The sequence below is a fragment of the Panicum virgatum genome, chromosome 1N (assembly GCF_016808335.1).
Source record: "Panicum virgatum strain AP13 chromosome 1N, P.virgatum_v5, whole genome shotgun sequence".
Classification (NCBI taxonomy): Eukaryota; Viridiplantae; Streptophyta; class Magnoliopsida; order Poales; family Poaceae; genus Panicum; species Panicum virgatum.
The window spans coordinates 9301612-9319833 of record NC_053145.1 but is presented as its reverse complement, the minus strand read 5'-3'; the positions used below and the strand labels follow the sequence as shown (position 1 = coordinate 9319833).

At 43.7% G+C, this 18222-nt stretch overlaps 1 protein-coding gene across 3 annotated transcripts; it reads left to right on the top strand.

Moving 5' to 3' along the window:
- Window positions 1–303: 303 nt before the first annotated feature.
- Window positions 304–18072, top strand: LOC120655056 (calmodulin-binding protein 60 G-like). Of its 3 annotated transcripts, none has more exons than XM_039932779.1 (14): window positions 304–895; window positions 2318–2378; window positions 2671–2741; window positions 3205–3289; window positions 3472–3536; window positions 4628–5148; window positions 5262–5360; window positions 14783–14844; window positions 14999–15217; window positions 15299–15497; window positions 15578–15721; window positions 15813–15980; window positions 17565–17618; window positions 17707–18072. In XM_039932779.1, the coding sequence occupies exons 1-11, from the start codon at window positions 519–521 to the stop codon at window positions 15691–15693; spliced, it is 1875 nt and encodes a 624-aa protein (XP_039788713.1). In that variant the 5' UTR covers window positions 304–518; the 3' UTR covers window positions 15694–15721; window positions 15813–15980; window positions 17565–17618; window positions 17707–18072. The 3 variants fall into 3 exon arrangements, with proteins under 3 accessions (XP_039788713.1, XP_039788712.1, XP_039788714.1); XM_039932778.1 differs by having other exon boundaries at window positions 3205–3310; XM_039932780.1 differs by lacking the exon at window positions 2318–2378 and having other exon boundaries at window positions 3205–3310.
- The last annotated feature ends 150 nt before the right edge of the window (window positions 18073–18222 follow it).

The window sequence follows — 18222 nt, the reverse complement described above, 5'->3', positions numbered from 1 at the left end:
GGCGAACGTGGTAGCTTCTTTTAACACTCCTTTAGTAATATAATTTTTTAGATTAATGTGGGAATTTCTAGACCCTCTCGGCGAACGTGGTGACTTCTTTTAACACTCCTTTAGTAATATAATAGATAGATAGATCCTATCAAATATGTGAAATGATTGGGAACAATTTTTGGGAATCTGAACGCTAAAAAAGCCACAAACTTGATCTTTCCGAATCTGAAATGAGGTGTAAAAGGTATTGGTCGGCGATACGATGTTTAGATAAAGCGAACCTAGCCGAAAGGAAGACGAACTATGAGGACTTCTGTCAAACTTCCAGGAACCTGCTAGTCTTCTCCTCTCTCTCTATATAACATCTATACGTACAAATGTTTTGAGCACCGAGCATTCGCCCTCGAGCTCGCTCTGGGCGAGTCGGCCGGGTCTTCCTTTTGCTCTGTTTCCCCCACGATGAAGACGCGTCCACCACATAGTCCAAATTTTCTTGCGAACGAAACTGGAGTTCCAGAAACCGAAACATGGCTCGTCCATGGAGATTCACTGTTCTTCTTCCGCTTTATCTAGTATTGGCAATACTTGAACTTCAAGACTTCTCATGCATCAAGGGGTGCTTATTATTGGAGGAGGAGCTGAGCCCCTTCTTCTTCCATCTCTTCATTTTGCTTGTTTCCTTCCCTCTTCTTTTTCTTTTATCTTTCCTATGTCTTCATGGGCGCAGCTGCTCTTGGGTGGGCTCCAGCTCCCCCTGCACCCTCCTTGCATCCGCGTTATGTTTTTTAACGACAGACTTCTGGGAGGATTCAGGAGAGAATGAGACTCTTCAATGTCGCAGAACATTCAGAGTATTGTTGCTTTTAGCAATGATATTGTTCATCGCCGTGAGCACAGTTCAAGGGTAAGTCTCCTTTTCTTCTTGCTTGTCATACAGTTCAAAACTGAAAGTTTCCAGAATTTTTTCTTCCCTAAAAGAAACGATGTGGCTCACTGTCCGGCCGACGGGAAGGTGACGCCGACGCGCGGAAGTGTTCGGCTGGGAAGTAGCTTAGTTTAAAATTTGAATTTCGCTACATCTGTCAATAGATTTAGTTGGAAGAGTCGGTCGAATTTCTTACCATATGATTGAATTGGAGGTTGGTGTGGCACTGGCACTGTGGGCCTGATTGGTTGGATGCCAATTTTTACCAAGCCAAAATCATGGCAAGCCAATATATTGGCTTACCAAAATTAGATCATGCCAAAATGTTGGCAAAAAATTTAGGTGCTCATTTAGTTTGGTGCCAACCAATAATCTCTTCTTTTGCAAGGTTTCAGAAGTTTCTAGTAACTTACCAAAATTTTGGTTACAGTGACCATTTTCTAGGCATGAACCAAATGATAGCCAAAATTTTTTGGCACGCCTTGATTTTGACATGGCAAAAATTGGTAGCAAACCAAGTAGGCCCTGTGGCCTTCCTCTTCGGCAGCGGCAATTCCAGTGAGCTATTCTTCTTTAGGGTACGGTTTTGGGTCTCTGAGGTTTGGATGAGTTTTTGGCTTCCCGATTGTGGTAGGATGCCTGGGATTAGAGGCGGGCCGAAGGTTGCGTATTCAAAATGCAAAGCAAAATGGCTGTTTTATATCTATTATCAACACATATATATTTGATTATACTTTTAAATACTATAAATTAACAAAAATAATAGGTATTCAAAGAATAACCTTGTATACCAAGTGCACCCGCCTCTGTCTGGAATGCCGCCGGCTTGGCACTATGGCAGTGGAGGCATGTGGCGGGCGACCGGGACAGCGAGGCGGTACTGTAGTAGGGGATGGGAGCAGGCATGACACTTCCGGTGTGGAGCGGAGATGGAGGTGGGTGAGTGCCTCCTTAGTCCTCAGGCCGAGACGAAGTGCGGAATAGGTCACGAAGTCAAAGGGATGATGTAAAAAAAAAAGAAAATCTGCACCATGGATTCTACACCCGACAATCCATAATATTCAACAGATTTTGAGGACTGGATACTTGGATATGTCACTAGACTGGTAAAGAGTCCCTTAAAAATTTTCCGCTTACTAAGTATTTCCTTCGTTCCAATTGTATACCGTTTTAATAAATCCAAATGTACAGATTTTACTATGGATATAGACCTATATATGCATCTGGAGTTAGCGAAACGATCTACAATTTCAAGACGGTGAAGTAGATGTACCTGTACGATTGGGCTACTAGACTGGGGGCGGTGTGTTCAAGAGGCGGCGGCGAGGCCGTGAGATCATGAAAGAATAAGAATTCGATCGTTGTAGGCATACTATCGGTGACAATGATCTATGTGTGCAGAGTATCGGACGAGCAGGGGAACAGTTACTCAGGCGGTGCTCCCCCTCCGTTTACTTCCCTGGCGAGTAGTATGTTTTTTTTTAAAAAAAAAATTAAGGTGAGTATTATGTTTCTTGAACATGACGCAACAAGCCTGGAGGCGGCCTACCTAGGATTTTTCGGACATACCAGTAGTCATCACTCATCAGAAATGACGCAGGTCTCCCTAATCAAAACATTTAATTAACCAAACCTACTGCAAGCACCTTAGGGGCAGTCCCAATGGTATATTTATGTAATTACATCTATTTTAATTTTCTTTTTATTTTACTGTATGCTTTAATTAATAGTTGTTTTTATTCTTATCTTCACAGGATCAATATTACTCTTTTATTGTTAGCCAACAACAAAGATCACTAGAGCAGGGTGGTTATGGCGCCCATCGGTACATTTTCTTCTATAAAGTGGATATTTTTCAGAACATTTTGTTTTCACAAGTGCCAAATAATTTTAGTATATTTAGTTAAATAACCACAAAACCATGGATAATGAAGTTGTGTGACATTATGTTATTGGAATCACAACTATTGGAAAAGCTGGTAACTGTATTAATGAACTTTTAGCCACTTAAAAAATACTAATAAACACTTGTAAAAATGGCTTCCCAAGAAGACCGGTCCTTAAAAAAAATGCAAATAAACATTTGTAAAAAAATGGCTTACCATGAAGACCGATCTCGTATGAGAAGCCATCTTGCAATTTCCCAAATATATTTGTTCCGACGTCCTAATTATCTAATGAGAAGCCATCCCAATTATCCTAATATACTTGTTCCCACATCCTAATTATTGTATGAGAATCCGTCTTGCAATTCTCCTAACATATTTGTTCCCACATCCTAATTACAGTGGCATGGACCCTTTTACGGAGAAAGTGAACATGGCTATGATGAAGATTAACGAAGGAAATAAGATGAGAGAGGAAGGAAATAAGGTGATCGAGGAAGGATTTAAGGTCCTCATAGGCTTTAAAAATTCATATATATTGTAATTTTGCAGTACGAATGTTTGGAGGCCACTTTTTGCCTAAAATGAAAATGTAGCTAGCAGCCAGGCATTAACTACATGAATCAAATAATTAATGTAAACTAAAAGATACTTACTTTTGTCTTGTAGTCCCTCCTTGGTATGAAACCAAATTGGAGCAAGCGGACTCGGTATGCTGATCACCATCCTGCTAGGTACAATATCTGGGCATTGTCGTTTATGAATCAAATTTCTTGTTCATAACAACATTTTCATGGCATTTTGATTCGGAAAAATGGTACAAGTTTGAGATGTTTTCAGTACCCACCTGCATCTTTGTTTATTACATTGTAACACCTACAAGTTTTTATATATTTTTTTAGATTCTCCCATGTGTCTATTAATCGCGATACAGCTATCATCTGGCCTCCAGTGTTATCTGACATGATTCATATACCACAAGGAGGGGCTAGAGAGATATGCAAGAATAATTATGCCAACACGCTTGCCTGAGTGGGAAAATCATATTTTTTTGAAAAGGGAAATTTTGTTGATTTCAAACACAATACATCAAGGTGATACATCGTCTTGAAATTTTCCCGACCTCTGCCTAAACGACACACCGCCTAAAAAAAGTTTGATATAGATCCTTCCACATTAATGACTGTCAAAAATAGATTCGAACTCAATGGTGAGCATGTCAAACTCTTAAGAAATTTTAGCAAGTTTATTAGGAACAAGAAAACCACCTACGAGGTTGTATGGCAACTACATCAGTTGGTCAATGGGCATAGGGCAATATTTGGAAATACATAACAAGTTGCAGGTGTTGGACCGTCCCCCCCCCCCCCCCCCCCCCACCCCCCGCCCCCAATGTACATGTTTGATGCCCTTTTGAGCTAGTGCGTCCCGAGCAGATTAGCAGCTCATATCTTTCCCTAATACAAAAAATTATCTTTGTGCTAGTGAGAAATGCTCTAGCAGATTACCAATCTATCCTCAATATCAAAATATTTTTGGTGATTACCAAAGCACACCTCCCTCTTGCTCAGATGTAGAGGATTCCTCTCTCTATCCTATCCCATGAGTAATATGCTACTGCATTGTCTACTAGAAACACAAAAAGTGTTATTGGTAATGGAGAGAGAAAATATGCAAGACACATGAGAGATGAGTAATCTGATGGAGATGCTCTTACATGGTATATAACTGAACAATACCTGCAGCTGATGTGATGGAAATACAGTTTCCAAACAATTTTCACTTTACCTTTCTAAAAACAGTTATCTCTTATACTTTCATTTAGGCTGGAGGCAGCAGGACCATCGAGCCAGGCACACAACATCAACGAAGAACGCCCATGCCAGAATCATAAGTTTAAGCTTTGTTTCCATGGCAGTTTGAAGTCTTGCATCATCTACACAAACATACCCATACTAGCACAGAGCAACGAAGGAATAGAGATTGTGATATGCAGGGATGATCAAATAATCTCATTGGGTCACCTTGCTTCACTGACAGTGGAAATTGTGGCTTTAGAGAGCGACCATTCCTGCAAAGGTGAGTGGACTGAAGAGGATTTTGACCGCCAAATAAGGAAGAGCCGAGATGGAGGAGAATCTGTGCTGGACGGAGAACGACTCGTGAAGCTAGTCAATGGCAAGGCCTCTCTTGGTAACATTCGCTTCAAGGAAGGCTCCACGGGGACACGCACTAGGGAGTTCGTCCTTGCGGCGAGAGTTTGTAGAAGTGAAAACATTGGAGGACCTCGGGTTGAAGAGGCGTTCATGCACCCTCCTTTCACCGTGAAGGTAGAGCGGAGCAAGGGTAGGTGACAAAATCGAACCCACTAATTTGTGGGTGGGTAAAATTATCATAGTTTGTATTCATATGCTGAATCTGAATCAAATTATGATTGTTGTTTTCTTTATTTTTAACAGCAAATGAAAAGAGTCCCCTTCCAAAGTTGGATGACAAAGTATATTGTTTAAAGGGAATAGCAAAGGGTGGAGTTTACCATAAAAGGCTCGAGCAGAAGAACACACTACCGGATTCACTGGCTTTGCCGAGTGCCGGTTACACTCGGCAAAGGCCAGTTTGCACTCGGCAAACTCTTTGCCGAGTGTTACACTCGGCAAACACCACTCGACAAAGCCTCCCACGGCAAATGGATCTTTGCCGAGTGTCAGATTTCGGGCACTCGGCAAAGACTTTGCCGAGAGGCTTGGCACTCGGCAAAGCAGCCACGTGGCGCCACTTCAAATTTTGCCAAGTGTCCGCCGTTAGGCACTCGGCAAAGTGCCGGCCCAGGGTGGCGCCACGTGGCCGCTTTGCCGAGTGCTGGATCCTGGCACTCAGCAAACGTTTGAAACTTTGCCGAGTGCCAGAGTTTTAGCACTCAGCAAAGTACTGTCGTGCTGTCCTGTGGAAGGCCACTTTGCCGAGTGTATTGGCTTAAGCACTCGGCAAAGTGGTCTATTTTTTTTGTTTTTTTCTCTCTGTTTTTCCATACAATTATAACAAATATATATATAAATGCAGGGGTCATTACAGGCAGTTATAACGACAAATATATAATTGTCAATTGCGACAATAGCATCGATACAAATAACACAAGATAATGTCCATCACATCACATAAAACGAGTCTGAAAGTCCATCACATAGATAGAGTCCGAATACAAGTCCATCATCACATCACAAGTCCACAAGGGTACTACAAGTCCATCACATCACAAGTCCAGTAGGGTACTACAAATCACTCACGGTCAGGTGGAAGGGGGGGGGGGGGGGGTGGCCAAGATTGCCACGGGGCCGCCGGCGAGTTCTGGTCCGGAAGAGGGTCGTTCGATGCGTTCCACGACTGATTCTGCAAATAGAAACACATAAATTGAGTAAGAATAACAAAGATATAATAATTAATATCTACAAACAAAGCATACTCACGGGAGTGTCAGAAGGTCCTGCAGAAAAGTAAGGCTGAGCTGGTAAGGCGAAGGGAGGAGGCGGCGTCGCATAGTTCATCGACGCGCCAAGTCCTTGCATCCAGGTGACCATGCTGTGCAACATAACTGACTGCTCCTCCCTCAGCTTCCGCTCCAGCTCCAGCTTGGCCTCGATCTCCATTCGGCACCTCCTCTCCTCCTCAAACTTTGCCTCCATCTCGGCCTACAAGATTTAAACCTCCATGTTACAATACGAAGCAAAGTTTCATTTTAATCATAGAATGGCAACTAAATCTAAACTAACCTATCTCTGGTGCATGCCGGCCACTGAAGTCTCAGGCCGTGGGTGTATGGGTGGGGTCGAGTTGGTGGTACTTGCCGTAAGCTGTGAGAGACTGGGCGTACTCGCCGTGTCGACCAAGCTGTTGGCGATCAAGTACCGCCCGTGCTTCTTCCCTTGTCCCGCCCTCATGATGGCTTCTCCAGAGAGTGGCGCGGTGGTCGGATCCCAAGTCTCCCCGTGGAGCGCCCTTCCCACCTTCGTGTACGCATTGATGCGCGCGTGGATGCTTGGGTTTGTGTAGGCCTCTGGTGGAGCCGCCGGGTTGTAGACCACGTCCGACGTCGCCCTGCCCATGTGAGACATGGCGTACGCCGTGAAGTCGTTGCAAGACTGGCCTGGATGAGACTCCGACTGCCAAGAAGTCAACAAGATGATTAGTAAGAATTAAAAATATAGCTTTAGAAAGAATGAAGAAATTAGTGAACTTACCCAAGTATTCTTGTACTCGCCGAGGCTAAGGCTCCCTTGATGATGTGCCGGACCTGGCATCATCAAGCGGCGCTCCCGGCATAAGGCGTGCTGGCGGGCCCAATCCTCGCTGATCCACTTGTCCACCATTATAGACCAGCACTCGGCCTTGTTTGCGCACCAGTTCGGAGGCACCTAAACATAATGAAGTGCATGACATATTGTAATATCAAATACAAGATAAATGAGTAGAGATGGCATTTATTTACCCTTAAGTACTAGTCTCGCGTGAGGAAGATGTCCCTTGCGGCTGGTTTCTTGACACTCCTCTTCTCGAACTCAGTGCAGTACACAACGACGGCCTGGACATGCGCCTCGTAGTGCATGTCCTTCACCAGCTTGTAGCAAGCCTGGTGAGCCAGCTTGTTCGCCCGGGCTTCATAGCCTTCCTCGCACCTATAGAAATCCTGCATATATACCAACAAGATAATTGCAATCATTATTCCAAAAATTGAAATAGAATGCGATATTTTAACTATTTTAGTGCGAGGATGACTTACCCACAACTCCCCGACCACCCGCCTCACTTTGGTGGTGAAGTTCCTTCCTTCGCGATCAGTAGCGTTCGGGCTGGCCATGTAGTGGTCCCACGTGTATGCCGGCTCCAGCACCCCGGTATGCATCACGAGCCCGGGGAAGTGCAGCCAGCACAAAAGACCCAAGATACCATTGGGCTTCCGTTTGTGTTCACCAGGCTGCATAAAAAACCACCCCCTCCATGAGTGTTTAAGGTAAAATTTTAGTTAGTATTGCAATTTTAAATATATGTAATGCATAATAAATAAGTACTAACATACTTACTTAGGCTCTAGTGGCCGAATCATCGGGCGTCTCGCTAGAGGTATCGGACGTCGCGGGAGTTGCGACGGTCCACGCAACCACACCACCCGCTCATCTCCTGCCGCCCCCTCCTCGGCCTCCTCCTCGTCCCCCTCCACGTGCTCCTCCTCCTCCTCGCTCCCTTGGTCCTCCACCCTCTCCTCCTCCTCCTCCTCCTCCTCCTCCTCGGCCTCTACAGGAGAAGGGGTCCTCTCCCTCCTCCCCCTCCTCACCTTACCTCCTCCACCACTCCCACTACCTCCTCCTCCACCCCTCCCTCTCCGTCTCCCTTTCGCTCCCCCTCCTCCACCACCTTTGCGAACACTACGGCTCCCGGACCCCTCGGGTGCGTCGGACCCACTACCGCCTCCTCCACCACTGCCTCTGTACAAGGAGCTCAGCCAAGTCATCTTGTGACCGCCTGACATCTTTGTTTAGTTACCTGAAATCAAAAGGAGTGAACGAATTAGTCAGGATAGACAATACTTGCAAATAAATGAAAATAAAGAAAATATAACTACAAATTAACATAATATATATTAAATATTGCGAGTCCTACATGTTTTAGAAGTAGTCATCATAATCGGGATTAGCTGGATCGTAATCCTCATCATCACTATCAGCTATGTCAACATAACCAGCAGAATCCGAAGGAGGAATGTCATGTTCACTGTCTCTGCCTAAACGTAGTCGCTCTAGTAATTGTAAGTCCTGAATATTTTGAACCTCATCTCCACCTTCCTCGTCAACTTCCCTTTTATTGTCGACTTCCATTCCAATCTCGTCGGATAAGTCTATCTCAAAACTCCCTTGTAGCCCCTCTTCTTGAAAAAACTCTCTATCATTGTTGTAATCTTCGTTGTTTGGGAGAGGTAGTTTACCGTGTGGCGATACTTTATACACAACATCCCAACCCCGAAGACGGTGGTCCGTTTGGCACGGGTATGAGAGATAATAAACTTGTATGGCTTGTTGAGCCACAATGTACACATCTTCGCCTTGTAACGTTGAATCCTGTCGAATTTCGACTAGGCCAACACTAGGGGTACGTCTTGTTAATGTTGGATCAAACCAATGGCATTTGAAAATGACTGGAGTGAGCGGTACAGAACCATGAAACTTGAGTTCATATATTTTTTTCAACTCTTCCGTAATACTCGACTCCGTCTTGACCTGGCGTAAAAACGCCGGTATTAGTGGTTCTTCGATTAGGTTGACTCTGCTCGTATGTCATTGTGTGGAAGCGATATCCGTTCTCATCATAAATGTTAAACGACTTGACCCTGTAGCTAAAACCATCGGCAACCTATCTCAACTCGGCACTCATGGACGAATCAGTTTGGCCCTGCAAGCGTATGCAGGATAGTTTGTCATATAGTTCGAGGACAACGAAATGGAATAGATTTTTGAATTCAAGACTACCTTCTGTTGAAACCAATAAATGAAATTGGGTTGTGAATTTCTCGCGCCATTTTTAAGAAGACTCTCCATTTCCATCGGGGTTGGAGCCCTTGAGCGACGCCAAAATAGTTGTTGAAATTCCCTGTATCAAAAATGACAAAGGGGGTTGGATGCTAAGTAGTGGAAACTTGTGAAACGGAAACTCGTGAATTGGGCACAATGTTGAGTACTTACGCAATATATGGCTCCACCTCGGAAAGGTTGGTCAACATGTATAGCATGATACGGCGCCACTCTTCATGGTTCAAGGTCTTGTACCTCGCATCACTTGCACTTCCAAGTTGTCCTCGGAAGATGCTGAGACTCGATTCATTATCGCCAGCATTGTAACGAGGGGGTGAATTATGCACGCTGGGAAGATTGTCACCATAGTATTTGGTTGTGAAGTTTGACACCTCCTCCAGAATATATGACTCTGCAATAGAAGCTTCAATTTTACATTTATTTTTGCATTTCGTTCGAAGGACCTTCTGACATCTCTCAATTGGATAGCACCAACGGTACTGCACAGGCCCCCCCCCATCCGTGCCTCGTACGGAAGATGTAGAAGCAAATGCTGCATCGAATTGAAGAAGGCAGGTGGAAAGATCTTCTCCAGCTTACATAGCAACACAGGGGCCACTTTTTCCATGTCCGAAATGACGACCCGAGATAACTCCTTAGCACACAGCTGGCGGAAGAAATTGCTCAACTATGCCAACACTCGCCATATATTATCAGGGAGATAGCCTCGAACCATCACATGAAGAAGCCGCTCAATCCATATGTGGTAGTCATGACTCTTCAGCCCGTTGATTCGCATCGTAGTCAAATTAACTCCCCTCCTCAGTTTCGTTGCATACCCATCTGGAAATTGTAACTGTTGGATCCACTCTAGTGCTTCCTTTTTTGGGGCCTCGTTGGGACGAAATCCGCCAGAGTCTTCCTCCATTGTCTCCCTGGTCTCGGAGTCTTCATTTCGTATCTTGGTCTATCGCACAACGTTGCCAGATCCACTCGAGCCTTGACGTTGTCCTTCGTCTTATCAGGAATGTCCATGACAGTTCCAAAAAGAGCCTCGCCCCAATTCTTTTCAGTGTGCATGGCATCAATATTGTGTGGAAGGAGGAGATCATTAATATAGGGAAGCCTCCACAAGCTAGAGACCTGAGTCCAGGAATGTTCTTCGTCATATCCCACAAAACCACCTGCATCATTGACCTGGAGAGCATCTATCTGAGCATGAAGCACGGCACCCGTCAGCATCTGCGGTGCAGATTGTGTAACTACGACACCTTTCATGAAGTTCTTAATGTCTCTTCTAAATGGATGGTCAGCAGGAAGGAATTGTCGATGTTTGTCAAACGACAAATACTTGCCCCCCTTTCTCAACCAAATGAACTACAGAGTTGCCTTGCATGTTGGGCATGGGAACTTTCCATGAGTACACCACCTGTAGAAAATGCCATACGCTGGGAGGTCATGCAGAGAGTAGTGGTACCACACATACATTCCGAAGTTTGTCTTTGTCGCTCGGTCGTACGTCCACACCCCCTCCTCCCATGCTTTGATCAACTCATCGATTAGAGGCTCCATGTAAACACTCATTTTATTCCCTGGGTGCTCAGGAATAATCAACGACACAAATATGGTTTGTCGTTGAAAGAGAACGCCGGGGGGAGATTCAAGGGAATAACGAACACGGGCCAACATGAGTACAATGCGGCCATCATACCATAAGGATTGAACCCATCGGTTGCCAGCACAACACGTACATTACGAGCTTCTTTAGCTTTCTCATGATGAATCTCATCAAAATGAGTCTATGACTCACCGTCGGAGGGATGCACCATCTTATCTGGGTTGTATCGAACATCTTTTTTGTGCCATGTCATCTGTTTCGCGGTTTCCTCGGTCATATAGAGTCTTTGGATCCTCTGAATGAACGGAAGGTAACGTACAATTTTCATAGGAATCGTGAGCTGCCTCTTAGGCTGACCGTCACCAGCATCCACTTCCAGGAATCTTGAGGCTTTGCATTTTGGACAGTAAATTTCAGCCTCGTGCTCTTTCCTAAATAAGATGCACCCATTAGGACAAGAATGTATCTGCTCATATGACATCTTCAGTGCACTAAGGATTTTCGTCGCCTGATACATTGTCTTGGGCAGAATGTGATCTTCCGAAAGCATGCTCCCAAAAACGGTCAACATACTATCAAAGGCATCTCGGCTCAGGCCAAACTGGGACTTTAAGGCCATAAGGCGTCCAATGCCGTCTAGTTGAGAAACCTTTGTTTGGCCGTGAAGAGGTTTCTGTGCCGCCTCCAACATCTTGTAAAACACCTTTGTGCTTGCCTCTGGCTCCTCCTCCTGCGGTCCTTCACCGAAATGTGCCTCTTCATAGTCGTCTAATATGTCTCCAATCCCACCAGCAACATCACATTCATCGATGCGTTGCCTCACGACCTCGTCCCTCATACGATGGGCTTCACCGTGAAAGATCCACCGGGTATAGTCTGTCGTAAATCCATAATTGACAAGATGTTCTCCCATGACCTTCTTTGTCTTCCGTTTCTGGTTTCCACAACTCTTGCAGGGACACCACATGAACCTCGACCCTTCAGCTTGCGCCCATGCCCCTTCCAAGAACTCGTTAGTCTTCTCAATCCATTCATTGGTCATGTAGCTCGAGTTACCCGGCCGGTGTACATCCACTCACGGTCATCCATCTTCTAAGATGTCAGCGACTACTATCAAATTTAAATACATGTAGATGTTCGTCTTAGACTCTAGTAGGTAAATAGATAGGTCCTAATCCCACCCGACCATGCATAGATGAGGTCACTTTATATGATCCACTCCTATCCAAGACAGAATTTCGGCAGCACCTCCCCGCTGTTCTCCAGATACACGTCCCGAAAGGGAGATTGTGTATCCGAAGAACAACAGGGAGATGATGCCGAAACTCTGCCTCGGATCGGAGTGGACCATATAAACTAACTCCATCTACGCATCCTCGGGCTGTCCAAAAACGTGGACAATTCGAAACAGATACGGCCATCAATATGCAAATATCTGCATATTTGCAACCGTATTTGTTCGAACGGGAGACGCCTAACTAGTGTACGTGCTCTACCATATTCACGGGTTGCTCTTCAAAATATAATTATTAATAAACTAACTAAATATATCATTTTGTTATCAATATCTGTATAATCTAAAATAACCAAACTCAATAAACTAAAAAAGTCTAAATAAACTATATAAACAATTAACATCTAAAATCTATATCTACCTAAACAAAATAAACTAAATCATTATAAATAAATCAAACAAACAATATCTATATCTAACTAAAAATCTAAATCTACCTAAACAACTACCTACAAATCATAATGCAATTGTAGTTACCATCTAAAAAAATTAACTAAATATTTTTTTTAAAAAAAATACCTTGCTGCCGGGAGGGGGGGGGGCGGGGTGGCCTCCAAGGCGGCCGGGGAGGGGGCCGCCGGCGCGCGCTCCCTCAGGCGCCGAGGAGGCGAAGCCCGGCGGCAGGCTGCGCCCTCGTGCGCCGGTCGGCGTGGAGGAGCCGGCCGTCGGGCCTCGGGCGCCCGCTGGCGTGGAGGCAGGGGTAAGCGGCAGGAAGGGCTCCGGCGGGGGGGGGGGGGGGGGGGGGGGCGCTAGGAGGTGACGGCGGCGGCGCGAGGCGGCGGGGAGGCAGCGACAGCGGCGGGAGGAGCCGACGTGGAGGCGTACGGCGGCGGGGGGAAGGGGGGCGTCGGCGCGGCGACCGGCAGCGGGGGAGACTCGGCAGGGAGGCGACCGGCGGCGGCGGGGCGGCGCGGCGGGTCGGGGGCGTGAGCGGGGCACGGCGGGACGCGTGAGCGGAATGGAGAAGTGCATTAAGTGGTTGGCGCTGGTGGGGGGTGTTATTCTCGTTCTTTGCCGAGTACCTTGATCCGGCACTCGGCAAACTTTGGCTATGCCGAGTGCTAGATCGGCAGCACTCGGCAAAGACTTTTTTTAAAAAATTATTCATTTCTTTGCCGAGTGCCGGATCAGGTGGCACTCGGCAAATAGTTTTTTTACAGTGAGTTGCAAAAACAATGGAACTAAATTAACATAATACAAGAAAACCTATTATTTCATGCATAATTATTTCAAACTCAAATTAACATAATTTGAATTTCATGTTTCAAGATTTTATGCAAGAAAACCTATTATTTCATGTGTTTCTAAAGTCGAATTGAATTTATATCAACAAATTTGTTTTGATGAGGTATGTATAAAAAATTTAGTGACTACCAACTAAATAATTTGCCAAAATAAAGCAACAAATTATGGTTCATGCTTGATGCAAAAACCTATTATTTCATGCGTTTAAAGGTCAACTTAAAACTAAATATAATGATTTTCAATGTGTGCCAAAAATAATTTAATATATAGATAACAAATTCAAAAATTAACCAAATTTTCACAAGACACATGTTTTTTAGTTATTTCTCTATATAAAAAGTTTCACATTGAAAATCAAATGCGACTTTTATTTCAACCACAAATCCAACCGGATACTACACATCTCTCCGAAACTTCTTCGGAGATTCTCCGGCTTATAAGTGGCGTACATTGTCACGTGTCCGAAACGCTGTCAATTTTTTTCCACTCTATTCTCGCATGAAACCAAGAGATTTGCACAATTCCCATGATTTTCAGACATTGCATGCTATTTTTGGTTTTTTCCGAACGTCCGTGCACACGCTTGTGATCAAGTTTCTTGATAAAGATGCTTCAACTTTTAAGTTCTTTCGCGCATACGACATCAGTTTTGATTCAGGTACATAAATATGAAATTTCCATTCATTGATTTTGAAATTTCGACCCACTTCTAATTTTAAATTTACTTCGACGGATTATTCCCCGCAAACAAAAAAATTAAAGAAAAATAGTAAACCAATCAATAAAATTATTTTATATTACTAGGAATTACATTATCAAATTTAAGTGGAGACCAAAAAAATTTGAAGGCCCAAATTTTTTTTAACCAAGTTTGCCGAGTGCCTGGGCACCAGTACTCGGCAAAAGAAGCTTTGCCGAGAGCCACGCCAGCGCACTCGGCAACATTTCTACTTTGCCGAGTGCCAGCTGGAGACACTCGGCAATATTTCACCTTTGCCGAGTGCCAGCTGGAGGCACTCGGCAAAGAGTTGACGCCGTCAGCCCCCCTGACGGGCGGCGCACGGCGGGCGCGCGTGCTGGGCACGTGCTCGGGCTTTGCCGAGTGCTGCCCGGCCAGCACTCGGCAACGCCCGGGCATGCCGTGTGCCAGATTTCTGCCGAGTGTCCGCGGCCTGGCACTCGGCAAACCACATCTTTGCCGAGTGCCCGTGGTCTGGCACTCGAGAAAGACCGAGACACTCGGCAACTATCGGTTTTCCGGTAGTGACATATGTAAGGTGCAAGATTTCTTAAAGGCTTTTAATAGAGATCCAGATCAGCTCCGTCAGGTAAATATTCTGACGTTTTTCTCTGAGAATATGTTTCAAATAAAGCGCGAAATTGGTTTAGAAAAAATGGTTGCAAAACCTTTCTTTTTCAAAGCAAGTTGCAGAACATGTTTCACGAAGTCCCTAATGCGTCCATTCGCTCAATGGCATGCAGGTTCTGAATATTGAATTAAAGAAGCATGCTTCCTGGGCAACAATTGTTGAACATGCAATGAAATGTGATCTCACAGACAAAAATGAACTGAAATCGTACAAGGTTGAAACAGAAAATGTCACGCTCTTCTTCAATTGTGTGGATGATCTTATCGGAGCAGAATTTCATGATAACTCTGATGCAGAGGGCAAGTTTAAATTGTTTAATGAAAACCAAAAGGTTCAAATTGCACTCAGTATTTCTGCTGTTGAAACCAGTATTTGGTAGGAGAAAATTATTTGATATGTTATCCAATTGCAGGCTAAAGCGAAGAAATGGTTAAAGCAGGCATACAATAAATTGGATGCCATTGAATTTGACTATGCTATGGATGGCAATCGTCCTGTCAAAATATTCTCAAATATTATTGCTGCTGCTGGGAGCACATCCATTCCAATATTGCTAGGGCCAACACAACAAAACACTCCTACTCCTAGTCATCATTCAAATAAGTTTCAAGGTCAGAGAGGCTGGTTTTATAATAATTCAGTCCTCACTATACAGAGTTATGATTTTGAAATGCTAAATAATGTAATGCAGGATCTGAGAACTTTGTGAGTAGTCCTTCTTCTGGGATGGATTGCGCACCTGGCCTTCCTCTTGGAGATGCAAACCGCAACGCTGCAAGACCGACTGCATCAGGACCATCTCATTAAGTTCATGACGACAGACATGTAAACCAAGGTAGGTTACATCTATTAAAATTAACTTTCTTGGCGTGTTTCTTCGTAAAATAGTTTAGTCTGAGGAGAGCGTTTGGATTTCTCACATCAAGGTCTAGGTCAGAACGACATTCCTCAAGGAGACCTCAATTGCAGTGTTGATGTGGGCATCGAGGATGTCTGGGAATCACTCGAAGAACTCGAACAAACTATTAATATGCCAGAATGTTCAGGGATCACTGCTGCACCGGGCATATCGTCCTTTTCTCCAAATGTGCACGGTACAACTTTTGTAGCTTTCGCATGTGTGAATGAAAAGAGATATTACTCCCTCAATCCAAAAAATATAATAATTTCTAGTTGGTTTGTTCTGCAGTTTGATTAAGCTTATAGAAACAATAATTATGATGTCGCATTAATTAGTACTATTAGATTCATTCTCAAATACATTTGTTTAGTTTACCCTACTAGAAAAAGGCCCTTAGGCACCGGTTGAGAAGGGCCTTAGGTACCGGTTTTTCCAACCGGTACCCCGAAACCGAGACTAAAGGCTCCTGACTTTAACACCGGGTAAAATAACCAATACCTATGACACTCATTTTTGTCAAAAATATGCATGCGGGTGGTGGCTGGGATTCAAACTTGAGACCTCTTGTATTACGTGTACCTTCTTTACCATCTCACCTACACATCACTTGTGAGGGAAAAGAGATATTTTCCTTTTTGAAGTAACCATTGGATGAGCCTTAGGTACCGGCTGGTGGTACCACCCGGTACTAATGTAAAAATTACCACCCGGTACCTATGGTGTTACCAACCGGTACCTAAGGCTCCAAAAATACCGGTACGAAGATGAACCGGTACCTAGGGGTGGTAAAGGGCCATAATTTTTTGCCTAAATAATCTAAGGGCCGGGCCCTAAAAGGATCGGGCTATAATCTTATTCAATTTTGAGTTAAAAAAATTAAGGGCCAACTAGGATTGTGAAGAGAGCATTAGAGCCATGATCCATTACCACCCCTAACGGTACCTAGTGTTACTTCTTTGATATGGTGGGCTGATACTCTTATATATAAAGTTGATCAAACTTAATATGGTTTTGGATAAACCAAGAAATGATTGTATTTTAGAATAGAGCTACTATCATTTATGTAGGCACATGAACTGCAAAAGGACCTATAACCTGATATGATAATTCCTTCTAGTGTAAATTACTTTTAGAAATAAAGTTACTTTTCTTGTGCCGTAAATGATAAACGCTACATAATCAAATAGGTGGGTTATCTGCTAGGCATTGAGGACATTATGATTCCCTATATTTCTTTTTGACGCTATTGATATTAGAAATTTTGGTAATACAAGTCTTCTTTTTACTAGGACCTTTTTGATCTTTTACTAAGTCTCATAATCTGCTATTCCCACTGCTTTAAATTATATGACTTTCATTTCACTAGGACAAACATTTGGCCAACAATTACTCTACTAATGCATAATTTTTTGTAACATTTGGCCACAATTACTCTACTAATGCATAATTTTTGTAATAAAAATTGATGCTGTTAGATTCATATTCAAAAGTACATACTTTCCTATGATTATGCTTTTGTATCATATAATTGTGACATTAATAGAGTAAGTGTTGGTCAATGTATTTATCCTAACAAAACAAAATATGTCTCATAAAAATGGATTAGATGGAGTAATTAATTATAAACTAGAGAAGTTATTTGATTTGAGGAACAAACTGCTACTGTTTGTAAAAAGCAAAAACGACAATATTTTTGGCCACAATAACATTGAAAATAAGCACGGCACAAGAATTGCAGACTGATCCATAAGCTGACATAAGCATGTTGCATTTGCAGGCCCTGATCAACTAGCCAGCGCTGCATCAGATCTGCAAGATCAGACAATCCACGGTATTTTCTACCGCAAGTTACATGAACAAGTACATAAGCTGCGTGTCATGAGCAGATGTAACTTAAATCTGCAACTCTTCCTTTCCAGGGCGTGGCTACAACGGCGATTTCCAGGAACGCTGATAGGTGATGCATGTACCGGATGCAACTGAGCTAGGACTAGGGAGTACTTTATAGATGGAATGACCCTGTGGCCTCCCGTTTGTTGGCCATGGACACCAACACACCATTGACAACTGATAGTGCCAAGTGGCTCACCTTGGGGTTGGGGGTAGTTTTTGTTAAGATATCCCTAGGATTAAGGATAATAATGTACTTATACCGAATATGCCTCTCAAGGGTTGGCTCTATATAATGGAACATGTACATATCATTATAATAACTAGTGAGGTGACCCGCGCAAAATGCATGGCTAGTATTGATATTTTCAATATATCATGCATTTTGTATCTAATTATTATTCATAAACTTAATTTTTTCTTATCACATGCTACTTGCTCCAATTATCAAAAGTACTTTTCGGCTGCTAGTGCAGTGGTGTCTCCTTTTGCCTACATCTTTCTTTGTTAGTGATGTAGCCGCATAGCAAGCGCACAGCCCTAAT